This window comes from Haemorhous mexicanus, chromosome 17, assembly GCF_027477595.1.
Source record: "Haemorhous mexicanus isolate bHaeMex1 chromosome 17, bHaeMex1.pri, whole genome shotgun sequence".
Taxonomy (NCBI): Eukaryota; Metazoa; Chordata; class Aves; order Passeriformes; family Fringillidae; genus Haemorhous; species Haemorhous mexicanus.
The window spans coordinates 8,699,405-8,712,843 of NC_082357.1; the positions used below are offsets into that span (position 1 = coordinate 8,699,405).

Consider the following 13,439-nt stretch of genomic DNA (forward strand, 5'->3'; position numbering starts at 1 on the left):
AAGGAAAGCAAACACGACCACCTGTTCACCCACCTCGCTGGCACCAGGCACAAGGGGCAGGGCTGGGGAAGGACAGGGATTTGGGGAAGGACAGGGGTCTGGGGAAGGACAGGGGCTTGGGGAAGGACAGGGGCTTGGGGAAGGCTGCAGCAGCGGGCTGGGGGTGGGGGATCCCCGGGAACACAGCAGCTGCCATGTGCTCAGCAACCCCTGGAGAACAGCTCAGTCTCCGGGGTCAGGGAGGCACCATCATGCTCTGCCACGTCATCCCAACTGGCCGAGCAGAGAACAAGCCAGATGGGAGTCTCCAGCCACGAGCGAACCCTCACCAAGGGCGAGGCTGGGGGCAGGGCTCCATCCCCACCACCTGCTGCAGGGCCCCTGGGTGGGGGTTACCTGCTCCAGGTTAGCAGAGCCACCAGTCCCAGCCAGGTCCTCAGAGCAGTGACAAGAAACCACCGTGGCAGTACCCACAGGGATGCTGCAGCAGGGTGGGGTCCTCGCCGGTCACAGACCCCGCGTTTTGCCCCCGCACTTACACCCCAGGAAAGGCTCACAAGCTCCATCGGCAGTGGACACCGCAGCCTGGGGACAGCGCAGTGCCCTCAGCCACACATCCCTCACCATCCCACCATGACTGAGACGCCGGTGTGGGGATAACGGGGTGCTGCTGATGCCCTGCTCCGCACCCCCCCTTATACCCAGGGGCCCCGACGGCCGTGCTGCTGAAGGCCTGCCCGGCCCCACTCGAGACCCCGCCGAGCCGGGGGGCGCCGGGAGCCCCAAGCCTCGCAGGACATCTCGGGCGGGCTCCACCCGCGGCTGCTCCAGCCCGACTCCCGGGACAGCTCCCTCAGCATCCCCTCTCCCACCTGCCGGGCGGCGGCTCGGCCCCGAGCGGGAGGGGAGCGCGGTGGAACGGCGGGGCGGGCGGAAGGGACACGGCCCCGCGGGACGAGGGCACGGGTGGCGTCGGCAGCGGGGTCCGTACCAGCGTCGGCCCGGCTGGAGATGCCCCTCCCGGCTCGGGTCCATCGCGAACCGGGCGATGCGCTCGGGGCAATAGCTGGGAAGCGGGCGGCTCGAAGGTCGCTCAGGGTCTGAGCCAGCCCGACAAAAATTCAGCCCCACAACGCTGGGAGAGCCCATCCATCACGGCGCAACCCGGGGCTCCCCGCAGCCCAGGGCGCCGCTGCCCCCCGCCCCGCCGGACCGTGCCCAGGCTGGGGCGGCCCATCGCATCTCAGTCTGCCCGCGGGGTCCAGCATCCTCCTCCCTCCAAGAAGTCCTTGTGCGGCATCGGGACGGGCTTCCTCGTCCCCGGGGCCATCCCGCTCCCCCAGCAAAGAGAGGCCCGAGGGCTGCTCGCCAGCCCCGCGGGGATCCTCTCCTGCCCCGGTGTCTCGCTATCAACAGCTGCCGGCCCCGCTCCTGCCCCGGCCCCGCCTGGCCCCTCGCCGGGGGCTGCTGTCGCCTCCGGGAACTCCTCCCCAGAAGTTAACCCGAAGTTGCGCACCCGCACCGGGCGCGGAGCACGGGGGGGCCCCGCCGCGTCCCGCACCCGTCCCGCAGCCGCCCCAGAGACCCCTCCACCCCCGGGGATCTCCGCCGCGCCGCCGCCCCGCTCCGCACGCACCTGGATGTACGCCATGGCTCCGCGGGGCTCCGCGGGCGCGCACGGCGCCTCCCGCCCGCGGCCCCACCCGCGCCGCAGCGCGGCACCGCCCCGGGCGGGGGGACGGGGCCGGCCCCGCGGGCAGCGGCGGCTCCGCGGCCGCGCAGGCACCGGCACCGGCAGCGCGGGCCCCGCCGCCCCCGCGGGCGATGGGGTGGGCGGCGGGCGGCGGGCGCGGGGCCGGCGCTCCGAGCGGGCGGGCGGCTCCCGCCCGGCCCGGCCCTGCCCGCGGAGCCTCCGCGGGCCCGCAACAGGTCCGCCGCAGCGCGGGCGAACACTGACCTCCAGAGGGCCCCGCGCGGAAATTCAGGGATGCGAAGCCCTCCTGGCCCCCGGGACATGGCGCGGGAGGTGCCGGTGGAGGCGAGGGACGGCGGGGCAGCTGCGACCGGTGGCCGCGGCTGATAAGGCGATTTCACAGCAGCGTTTTGCCGCGAAGAGTTCGCTGGATGAGAAGGCACACCTGAGTTTCAAGACAGATGCGGTTGTTTTGTGAGCTTGAATGAACAAAGTCAAAACATACAAAGTCACACCTTCCCCAGCTGAGCCGAGGAGCTGGAGCGAGGAGTGAGCTTGTAACCCACAGAGCACAGCGAGCATCCTGTCCCTGCCTGATGTGTTGGGTCCAGCCAGAGGCAGAGTGGGAGGAAACGTGGTCCAGCAATGGGCAAATCCCACCACGGGGGTGGCTGGACATGGAGAACTCAAGTAGCAAAACATTCCTGAGGTCAAACTCTTGAAAGGGAAGGCAGAGGAAAAGTGGAGCTTTTCAGCCATTCTCTTGATCACCACCTTGGTGCTACACAAATTGGAGGCTTACCAGCATCCTGGTGTAAACAAGGGCTTCTGCCCTCGGCTTTGGAGGAAGCTCAGGCTACACTTCTGGCACCTTTCTGGTACATTGATTCACACTAAACCCTGGACAGAGGCAGAGAAACAGCAGCTTCCACCTCAGCCCAGCTGGGCAGCCAGGGCACCTCCCTGACTCAAAACAGTTCTAAGTCACCACATTTCAGTGCACTGTGGCGAAAACATCTCCTGCTCTGGAGAAGGGGACACTACAGCTTCAGATATTGGCCAGCCTAGGAACACTGGTGACTGCTGCTCCCTGTGGTAAGGAGGGAGCATCTGGGCCAGGATGTCTTTGGAAAGCTCTTGCATTACTGATCTCATTTAATGGCCCTTTTGAGTTCTCCTTGAATTCAATGAAAAACTGCCATTGACTTCCGTGGGAAGGGCCAATGCTCTGAATTACAAAAAAAAATGAACTCTCTGTTTTCCCCAGGGAGAGAGCTACTGCTCTAGAAGAATAATTATCACAGTGGAGATAAGCAAGAAAAAAGCCTGTAGTGCTTGCTTGTTTCAGGCAGTTTTGAGCATATGATTAAGTGGTGGTACAAGTTATTTGTCAATTTTTGCTCTGCAATTCTTTTTAATTACACTTCTTTCCAAGTGCCAGTGTTTAAAATGTCAACCTTTACTTTGACTATTGTTGCTCTTTTCACGACTGCCTTGATGCAGCTTGCAATAACCAAATGCACAGATTTTCTTTTTTCTTTTTTTTTTTCATGTTGCAACATAATGAGGAGAGAGGCTTAAGCTTTCAGACAGATTTTTTTTTGACTCCTTAAAGGCAGAATGCTGTGAGTCACAAAACTGTGGCAGGCACTACACAAACATTATGTGCATGTTTGTACTTATTCCTTAAAAATCTTACAGAAGAGAAAGATCAAATGCTGCATCACTTCACAGTGACTTTTTTGGCTGACACATATAAAAATTATAAGCCAAAAAAAGAAGAGCAGAAGTTTATAAGGGGAGTTGCCAATACTATTGATTTTTACATGAAAAGAATGCCCTCTTTTCCCCTTCACATGCTTTGGTAGCAGCTTGTAGCACAAAGCCATGAGACACATGTGCTCCCCTTGCACACTCATACATATACATGTATTTCAGTGCTTTTTACATCATGGCATGAAGGCTTTTAGATGATTTTCTCCCAACACACACATTCCCTAAGCAAGCACAGCTCTAATCCAAGGAATATGACAAGGATTCAAAACAGTAGACAGGTGGTTATTGTAAAATCTAATTTCAAATCTGCATATGGCTGATGCTCTGATTAAGCTCTGCTTCTCCTGCACTCAGAATAAACAGATCCATTTGACGTGATGACAACATAACCTTTGGATGTCCTTTGCTGTGCACGCTCTGTGTGTGATAAGACACATTCCATACTTCCCACATGCAATGGCTGTGATGCAGATGGCCAGGCTTGCAAATGCAGGATTTTTAAAGCAGAAAACTAGGAAATGAATACTGCTTTTGCAGAACATGATTTTATGGCAGATTTCTATTCTTACTAATACACACTGGGAATAACATCAGCTCCATCCAAAGCACGCACTCGAATCGTTACAACCAGCCCAGCAAGCAGCAAAATCTACCTCCAGCACAGCAAATCAGCTCAGCAGCTTCCCAGACAAACCAAACCAGGGGTGTTGGTGTTCAAAATGCCATGCCATGCCCAAACCTACCCAAAGACTTTCAGCCTCTTTGTGCCTGAAAGTTAAGAGAAAAGAGTGTCACTGAAAAAGTAAAGAAAGCAAAGGAAGGCAATCTCATGGCTATTTCAGAGCATTTTCATTTGAATCCTACTAAAGCAGTTGACAGTGTTTTCTGCTGCAAGGGGCAAGCAAGAAGAACAGAGGCTATGCAAGGTTAAGATGAGGTGTCTTCCTCTCCTGTTCTTTTGCCAAATCCTTATTACCACCACTTGAGCCTGCTGGAATAGCCAGCTACCACTCTGCCAAAAAATAAGCTTCTTATCTCCAGATGTTTTTATAAATGGCAAGCCACTGTAGCTGGTGCTTCCCCACTGCTGGTGGCAGGTGATAAAGGTCCAGCTTCTCTTGTCATTACAGAATTGACTTCATTTCCTCACAGCAGCATCCCTCCAATAAAGGTATCTGCAATTAACTCTTCAGAACCATCTCTAGCAACGTTTGTCTCTTTACAGGCTTCATGGAGATGCAGTTTCTTTCCCTGTGTGATTTTGAGGCTTTTTTCTGCTTTGTTTTTGTACTCTGAAGAGGCAAGTCCAGGAGGTTTTATTCAAGAAGTTCTGGGCAACCAGGAGCAGGACTGTTTCCTACAATCCCCCTCCCAGTCTTTCAGCAGAAAGGATTAGCTCTGGCTTTGCCACAGGGACCAGTATTTATTCTAGCTCTAGGACTGACTCCGTGGCAGGGGCAGGGAGTGCCTGAAGTGAGCTGAGCTGAGCTCTGTGCCTCCTGCTGATGGCAAAGCTGCAAGCTCAACCCTGCTGGCTGCCTCCCAGGCTCACGTGCTGTTCCCTTCAATCCTTTCTCCCAAATTCTCACTGGGCATCATGCCCAGACAGCTCAGTTTGTAGTGGAAGGTTACCCCCTTCTCCTACATCATTCCTGGTGTACTTCAGGGATCAGCAAGAAGCCTGAGCTCCAGTACCTCTGTCTCAGGCTCTGGTCCCTTGAGGCATGAGAGAGTCACAGCAGCTGATCTTGTGCCAGTGATGATGCAGTTTCCAGCAGGAACTGGGCTGACATCAGTGTGACAGACACAGATTACAGCTAGTGACAAAAGGGGAAGGTGCCACAACCCATTTCCATGACTCACCCAGCCTTTGGTCTCAGCTGCCTCTAAATCAGCCCAGCAGCACCACAGACACCTGTGCATCTGCAGGATGTGGAGTCAGGGCACCATTGCCAGGGGCCAACTGCTCTGGAGATTTCATTGCATTTCCCTCCTCCTTCTCTGCAATTTTCCTAAGCTCTCATTCCTTTATGGATTGGCTTTTCCCACCCTGGGCTCCCTCTCTGGTCGCATCTCCCAGACCCGAGTCACACCCATAGCCAGGAGGAACTGCCTGGTGCTGTGCCCTGGAAAGCTCTCCTCTGCTTCACTGCACAAACAGCCTCTGCTGATGCTGCATCCTGTAGCACATCTGGGTTATTAAATGGCCACCTGGCAGCTCCCTAATTGGCAATATCAGTAAAAAGCACATTTTTCTCTTTTCTTAAGTCTCCAGATAAAGCAGTTAAATTTGATCTAAGATCCTCACATCCTCATTGCCTCATATAATTTGTAATGACCTTGCCTGTGCCACAAAAAATTACAGCTACTTTTTTTGCACTCACACACTTTCTAGTTTCTCTAACATACACTCTGGCAGGGAACTGAATGACACAGCATAATCTGCTGAAGCTTTTTCAATAGTAAACAGAGATAAAAACCACAGCCAAAGGGCATGCGGGCTCCGAGGAAGCAAGCTCCGTGTGTGATTGTAGCGAGCACTCCAATCCAAGTTCCTGCTCAGAGGAAAGCTGTCCCTGGAGGGAGCTGCCACCGCCCAGTGAGCTCATGCTCCATTCCAGCGCTGCTGTGGCGCAGCAGAGCCCTCGGTGGCTTCACACAGGGTCACTTGTGTGAGCAGCAGAACGCGTGGAAGGGGCACGGCCACCGCTAGGTCAGATGTATAAATACCAGCTGGAGGTCGTGCTCTTTCAGGGACCTCGTTTGCGATGGAGGTGGGAGCTCTGGGACCGGTGACCGCTCGGCACAGCCGCTGGGACTCTGCTGCTCGGGAACTCACTCCCTGCTTGGAGGCCAGGAAATCCTGGATACAGCAGGCTTTGGGTCAGGCTAAAAAGCCTAGAGTATTTTCAGACTTCCGAGGAGAGAACATTGTATTTATAGGGAAGTTCAGTTCTTCGGTTGCTTTTGTAATTCATTTTGTTTATGACTGGTTTATTTAAGCTGTAGGGCTGAGGAGTTAGTTGCTAGATTGCTTTTCCAGGCTCACATTTCTAACTGTTTGCAGACATAGGGCAGAGCTATTTTTGTAATATAAATCATTACAGAGAGAATATCTCACAGTCCCCACTGAGGCAAATTCCTAAGGAAGACAGCTCTATTTTAGAAGTGAATTTCTGCTTCTTTTTTTTTTTTTTCAATTTAATGACTGAGAAACAAGGAGCATCAGTGTGAAGCCAAGTAGTGTCTGTGTTTCTCAGGAAGACAAACTCAGTGGAATGAGAGTCACTTCTACCAAGAGGAGCTGGGTGGGAGCTGCAGATGTGGCTTCCCAAGCCCTGGGGGATTGAGTGTGATCCTGGTGATGAGGCTGAGCAAATGGGACAGAACCTAGGCTTCAAGGTGACACAACTTCACAGATAAAGGTACTCAAGATACTTTCAGTGCCCACCTTAAAAAGTAAGATAATATCTTCTAAAAGGCCAGAGTGTGGATTTTACAGAATAAGGCAAAGTCTGTCTCAACATCATCTCTCTGAGGCCCAGGGACAGTTGTAAAATAAATGCTGAGAGCTTTGGTTGTGTTACAGACTCGTGGATGACTTATTTTAGAAGAACAGTCTCATCCCCTGGAAGTGGTTTGAATAACTGTGCTATGACTCTTCCCATTTAATTCACACTAATTTGGCGAGTCACAATTCATATTCATAGGAGCATTAAAAACTACATCAAACCTAGAAAGTGGACAGGGAAGGAATTAGAATTTACAGGTTTTTCTTTTCCAGCAGTGGCTTAAAGATGTAAATTAACACAGAAACAGATGTGGTCAAGCACGTTTCTTCAACTGAATCAGCAAGGCTTTATAACTGAGCCCTGGGCCATGCAGCTGTGAAATACAGGAAAAGTTATCCAAAACCATTTAAATATAGCTCATAAGAGAAAAGCTTTTAAATTATGAAACAAATTAACAAAACAGAAAAATAGATATTGCTTAAGTTTTTTTGGAAAAAACAATATCAACAGCAGCAAAGCTCACTTCTGAGCTGCAAAGGAGCAGCCACAAGACCATGTTCAGGATCATTCATCTGCAAATACCAAATCATGATTTGCAAAAATATGCCCAAGACAGCTTCAGAATTCAACAGGTTCAGAAGGGCATGACTGTTTTTATGACAAAAGGGTCTGTTTCTACTCGTCCCCTCACAGCAGCAGAGACCATTACATCTGGTTTTCCCATTCTGCACATCTCATTAAGCAGATGTGCAAAATACTGTATGTGCAGTAGAGCTAAACTTGGTGGGCTAAAGGGGCAATTTGCATTCTAAAGCACTGCAGTGCTGTAGCTGAGAAATAAATGGAATTCCTGACTATTTCTGCCTTGAAAGAACCCCGGTTTCACCTGTCTGTTTCTGCTGTTGAATTCTTTCCCTCCTCTCCATCCTATGCATTTTCCCTGCAGCATTTTCAGTGGGACACAGCTCTGCTGAGGAGGGAGGCTGCAAATCCAGTTAATGCAATCAATATAAAGGAACTGAGTCCATTCCAAATTAAAATTTCTTTCTCCCAAGGAATCTCTTATTTGGACATTAATGGAAACCAGAATCACTCCCCACACAGCGACACACACCGTGCTCTGCCATCCAGAGCCAAGCTTGGAAGGCAAACCTGTTTTCATTGCAGACTGAACCAGGCTCCTATGCAAAAGTCTGCTAAAATCCAGGTGATAACATTCTTCCTTGCTGCTGGGAGTTCCCCTGGGTGTCTGACTGAAAACCCTGCTGTTACAGATCAGATGGGAACACTTTTGATCGTGGGGGTGCTGCTTACATTACACAGGTGCTACATTCCTGCCCCAGAATGTGCCCAGTGACTTGCAGCTGATGGAGCAAGGCTGTCAGGGAAGATGTCCCTGCCTCTGAGCTATGTCCTGGTGTGGGTCCAGCCCCTCCCTGCACCTCATCCACTGTGCCAACAGCTCAGTCTGTGTCACCTGCCATGACGGGTGACAGACTCTTTCCACTGGCCCCAGCAAAGCAGTTTATATGAGTCAAGGACTGCTTTGCCCTCTCCCAAGGGAGGAAGCTTACTCCTCCTCCTCCTCCCTGCAGCATCCCTTTTACAGCATTGGACTGGGGACCTCGTTAGCAACACAAATAAGTTTCCAAGCAGAAAAGGGACAAAAGTAAATCTGATCTCACCCCAGCTTCCTCCCCCACTGGAGAGCCGGAGTGGCTGTGGCCAGCACGTGACTGCCATCTTGTCCTCATTCCACAGGGATGCCATTGAAAGGTTATGAAAATACTGAGCAGGACAGAGAAAGGAGGCATCCATCTGCTCCCCTCACTGCAAGAGCCGGCTCCCTCTGTGAGCCTGGACCAGGGGGATCTGCAGAAAACAAGCCCTAGGCGCTCTCAAGGGACAAAGATGTGCCAGAGCAGTCAGGACAGCATACTGTGGTGTGTGCAGGGTCCTGTGTTCAATCAGAGAAGCAACTTATTCACTCAAAATTAACTTCTGCTCTGCAACTTGAAAGTTTCTGGGGTAGCTGTGTTTGCTGATCTCTGAGAGTGAGCAGTTTTATACAAATAAAATACCTGTGCACTTCACATACAGCTACTCTAGTGGCAGTCAGGCAAACAGATACTCCAACTGCTGCACTGCCAGAGCCCTTTGAAGTGAAAGTCTCATTATGAAGGTCTTTATCAGCCAAAGAGATAAATTTCACCACTGAAATGACCCTTTTTCACAGTCCCTCCAGCTGCCAGAGACAGGTGAACAGCACTTTCACCAGCTGGCATTTCAGAGGCAGGAAGCAGGGCTCACACCACATCTTCCACAAGAGTTACAAGCCCTGACAGCTTTGGCTGAAGAGGTTCATGCAAATCCCATGGTTCTCCCTCAGAAACCCTGTCATTGAGGGCTGCTCTGATAGCCACCCAGGCAGTGACCATGTTCCCCAGGGTGATCTCCTGTCCCTCCTTGCAGGGCACCTGCTGCCTTCCCCACTGACCCCTTCCTCCCACCATCTCCCCTCTCGCTTATCTACTGATGTCTCTGTTGCCCTTCTAAGTCAGATACTAATCTCATCCAACAGCATCTCGTTATAATTAGTTCTTAATTGCCACTTAACACAGGGATCGTTTTGGAAGGCCCTAACAATTCTTCCTTGAGGAATTGAGAGTTAAAAGCTCATTATGTGCCCCCATACACCCTTTGGGTAATGAAAATGATTTCAAGAGGCAAATTTAAAACGCTGCTGTGCACACAAGCTCTGCACACAAGATTGATATGGTTTCCTGGAGCACTAGTTGCATTTTCAAGGAACAAACCACAGAAGTCAGTGTGTTTTGCTCCCAGTCTTCTGTCCCTTCCTCAAGCACTCACCATGTCTGAAAGTCATGGCAGGTAGCTGAAAGTGGGAAGATTTTAAGAAGCACCTGTAAAATGCAAGGGGTAAATGTCACAGAAAAGTTGCATTGCTGCTGCTCTGCTGGAACTGGTGCCCCCAGCCAGGTGCAGCACATCGTGGAGAGTCTGCATTTCAAGGCAGACAGCACTCAGAGAGCCAGGAGATAAACAGACCATCAGACAAACTCATCCTTAGGCACACACAAAGCTTCAGCCAAGACTTCCTTCATTCCTGAACAAGTCAGACTCCTGAGAGATTTGAAAATGGACAATTTGCCAAATTCTTACCAAGATCTTCAGGGTTCCCACAGCACAAGCTACAACTGAGTGCCAGTTCACTTTACTTAATCATCCATCTGTCAGTGCAGCAGTGAGGACACAGAGAGGCCTGATGTTTCTCAAGCACTGCCCCATCCACCCTGTGCCAAAGGCAGTTCAGTGTCTGTTCACAGCGCCCTGCAAAACACCACACTGAAATAAAAGGCAAGAAATGGGCCTGGTGCTTTCTCAGAGCCTACTGCTGCTGCTCTCCTCCCCACTGCCCCTTTTCTTTACTATTCAGGAGATGTCATTATTTTTTGGTCGGGCCTGAATGACTGCTGAGCTCAAGTGGCTCCTGGGAAAAACATACAGGCTTTGTGCAGAAATATTTTTTGGAGAAGTGCCCATGATTCACAATCCCTATGAATAGCAAGTTTCTCTTTTTTGAAACACGCTTCAACAAGCTTCACACGGGACATGACAGAAAGAGATGCTCAGAAGACACACTCATACCTCCATACAATCACTTCTCAGGCAGCAAACAGACCCAGAGGTAAGAACTGCACAAAATTCAGGGTTCCTGAAAATCCCTCCTGTAGAAGCCAAGCCTGCGCAGCCAATTTAAATGAAGGAAAAGTCTGTAATGTGCCTGTTCATTTGCTGATGCTTTTATGCCTAAACGTGGTCCTAGGACAACTTCCAAGAAGCAGTAGGAATATATTCCTAAATGCATTGCACAGCACAGAGAAGTCTTTTGCAACAGAAATAGAGGAATGACTCATTTCCTCTGCAGCGGCTGCTCCGGCATTTCCCTCGCACAGGCAGAGGAGCAGCTCCCTGTGCCATGGCAGGAGGAGCTGGGAAACTCAAGAGCAGCTTCCAGCCTGTGTAAATCAGACTGAATTTTAACTTGCCTTCGAAACCAGTCATCCCTGATTGTCATCTGGTGGAGCACAGGAGACAGACTGGCAAACTGCACCCAAACACTCCCTCCCCCGATGGGAGTTTTGTATTTCAGCATTTTAATTTTGCACAGGATTAAACCCTGAAAGAGAGAGCCAAGAGTTGCCCTCCCTGTTGCTCTCCCCTGAAGCAGTACACACATGGATTTGCCAGTGAATTCAGCTCCAAGTTTCTCTTCTCCCCTACTTGAAACTAAAAGGAGTGGACTGAAATTGCTGGGGAGAAGTGGGCTATTGGTTGGACTTTGCTGCTGTTCTTCCTGTTTCTACAGCTATTTGTTTTCAGTCAGTGCAGTGAGACATCTCAAAGCAGCTCTTTCCCTTTCACCCCTAGGAACCAGTCATAAATTTTTGGTAATTTTTGGTAACTTTCATTTGATAGCTGGTAATCTTTCCAGCACTATCTCCATCAAGCCTGTCTGCTCGTTTCCTTGCATCCCCTTTTTCCCTCCCTCCCACCCAGATTATCATGGGGACCCTGTGGCAGGGATAAAAGCCAATAGACAATCACAAGTATCATGAAATCACTAACAAACCCTTGTCACATCCAGCCAACAACTCATCTCAATAGAGATGAGTATTCTCTATGCAGCTCTGGTCCCAGTTTTTCAGAGGTTTGGTGGTTTGGGTTTTTTTGGTTTTTTTTTTTTTTTTTTTTTTGGGGGGGGGGCAGGGTGGGTAGGGATGTTTGTGTTTCGTTTTTTTGTTGGTTTGATTTGATTTGAGATTTTTTTGGGTGGGGTAGGGGAGAGGGGAGGAACTCCCAGAGGTCTCAAGAACAGTAACTTGTCATTGGAATACACTGAATTCTTCCAAGTCTCTGAATCACCATTGCTGTTCTTTAAAAGGAGAAAAACCAAGGCTTAACCAGAGCCTGGTACACGGTGACATTTGATGCACACGTTGCTAACAACCTTTAAGCGTTTTGCATATAAATCGTTACTCAAATCCACGGGCTGTTTACAGGCACAGAACACACATTACCTGTAGAGCTCTGCTGCTGATCTCTTACAAAGCAGTGGCAAATACGCCAATTCTTGGTTACTTATTTAAAAGAGGACACTGAAGGTACATGCACAAGAGCAGAGGTAGTCTCTTAATTAGCCACCTGTTTTGTTTGAGAAACCCAGACAGATCTATCCATGGTCAGCCCTCCATATCCTGCTTATTTTAGGGCTGGAGCTACTCCAGCCTCTCCAGCAAGCACAGCAGCGTGCTCCAAAGCATCAGCAAGCACTGAAGGAGAATCCTTGTGCTTTAAGGGGTGCCAGTCCTTATTCCTCTGTCAACCCCCAGCTTCCCAGTGCTGTCAGCCCAAGAAAAGTGGGACTGGCTGCTCTTCTTGCCAGCCACTTAAATAATGTCACTTACCTCAGGAAGACTCACCAGGCATACATTTAAAGAGGTGACACAAGAAATAAACCAGCCTGGAAATCTCTCGTGTCTGAAATCTTTTGGAGCCATATGAAAATGGGATGCACAAATAAGACTCCCTTCCCTTCCAGACAGCTTTAACTTGCATTAGCAGTATTTAATCAGCAATTCACTGCTGGCCTTGGCTGCATTACAAGGAGGTATTTGCACAAGGATGGAAAGATTTTAAACAATTTATCCAATGCGTTGGATGCAAACTGGCTTTTCTTTAAACACCAAGCATTCAAGTCCTTAGGCCAGTTAATTTTTTGTTAACAGATTTATCACAAAAGGAAAGTACTGCGTTTCTTTCCTGTTGAATAGAAACTCAGGCTTCAAACAGAGAATAACTTCAGAGCAAGGACTGAATGGAGACCAGAGGAGGGCTATTGCTTTTAAGGAAGCCATTAACAAGAGATAATGTTATTAGAGGTGAAGCTCTAAATACATTTTCACCATGCCAGCTTGGGTGGCTGAGCGTTGGCACTAAATGTTGACATTTTTCCAGACATTGCCAGCAAGAAGCCCGTTAGCTACACTGTGCCAGCAACTGCTGCCCCTCTCACAGAAGCAGCTCCTGCAAGGTAAAGGCGGGCACACAAAGACCTGGAGAAAGCCACTTCCAGCCTGGCTCTGATTCAATGATTTAAAAGCTCAGGATCTTGCTGTTATTTCATTAATAGGGAACACCAGCAAAGCTATGTGTATAGGTCTGCATCTTACCAAAGACTAAAAAAGGCAATTTGCTGGCCCATCCACAAAGCTCCCGCTGCCTTCAGCAGGACTTTTCCCACATTTAATAAAAGCCTGACCTACACGGTTTGGCACGGAGACGTGTCTGGACATGCTGAAGGATCACACAGCACTGTGAAATGAAGCACCAGAAAGAGCAGATCTGCAGCAACCCAACACTGGAGCCAAGGAAAC

The 13,439-nt window shown here is 50.3% G+C and overlaps 1 protein-coding gene across 1 annotated transcript in view; it reads right to left on the reverse strand.

Annotated features, from left to right (window-relative positions):
• Positions 1-1,700, reverse strand: part of SYT17 (synaptotagmin 17) — a 35,171-nt gene extending 33,471 nt beyond the window's left edge. Inside the window, exon 1 of the mRNA XM_059861936.1 lies at positions 1,637-1,700. Within this exon, the coding sequence (XP_059717919.1) occupies positions 1,637-1,651 (15 nt within the window). The 5' untranslated portion in view covers positions 1,652-1,700. The remainder of the gene's footprint in view (positions 1-1,636) is intronic.
• Positions 1,701-13,439: the final 11,739 nt, after the last annotated feature.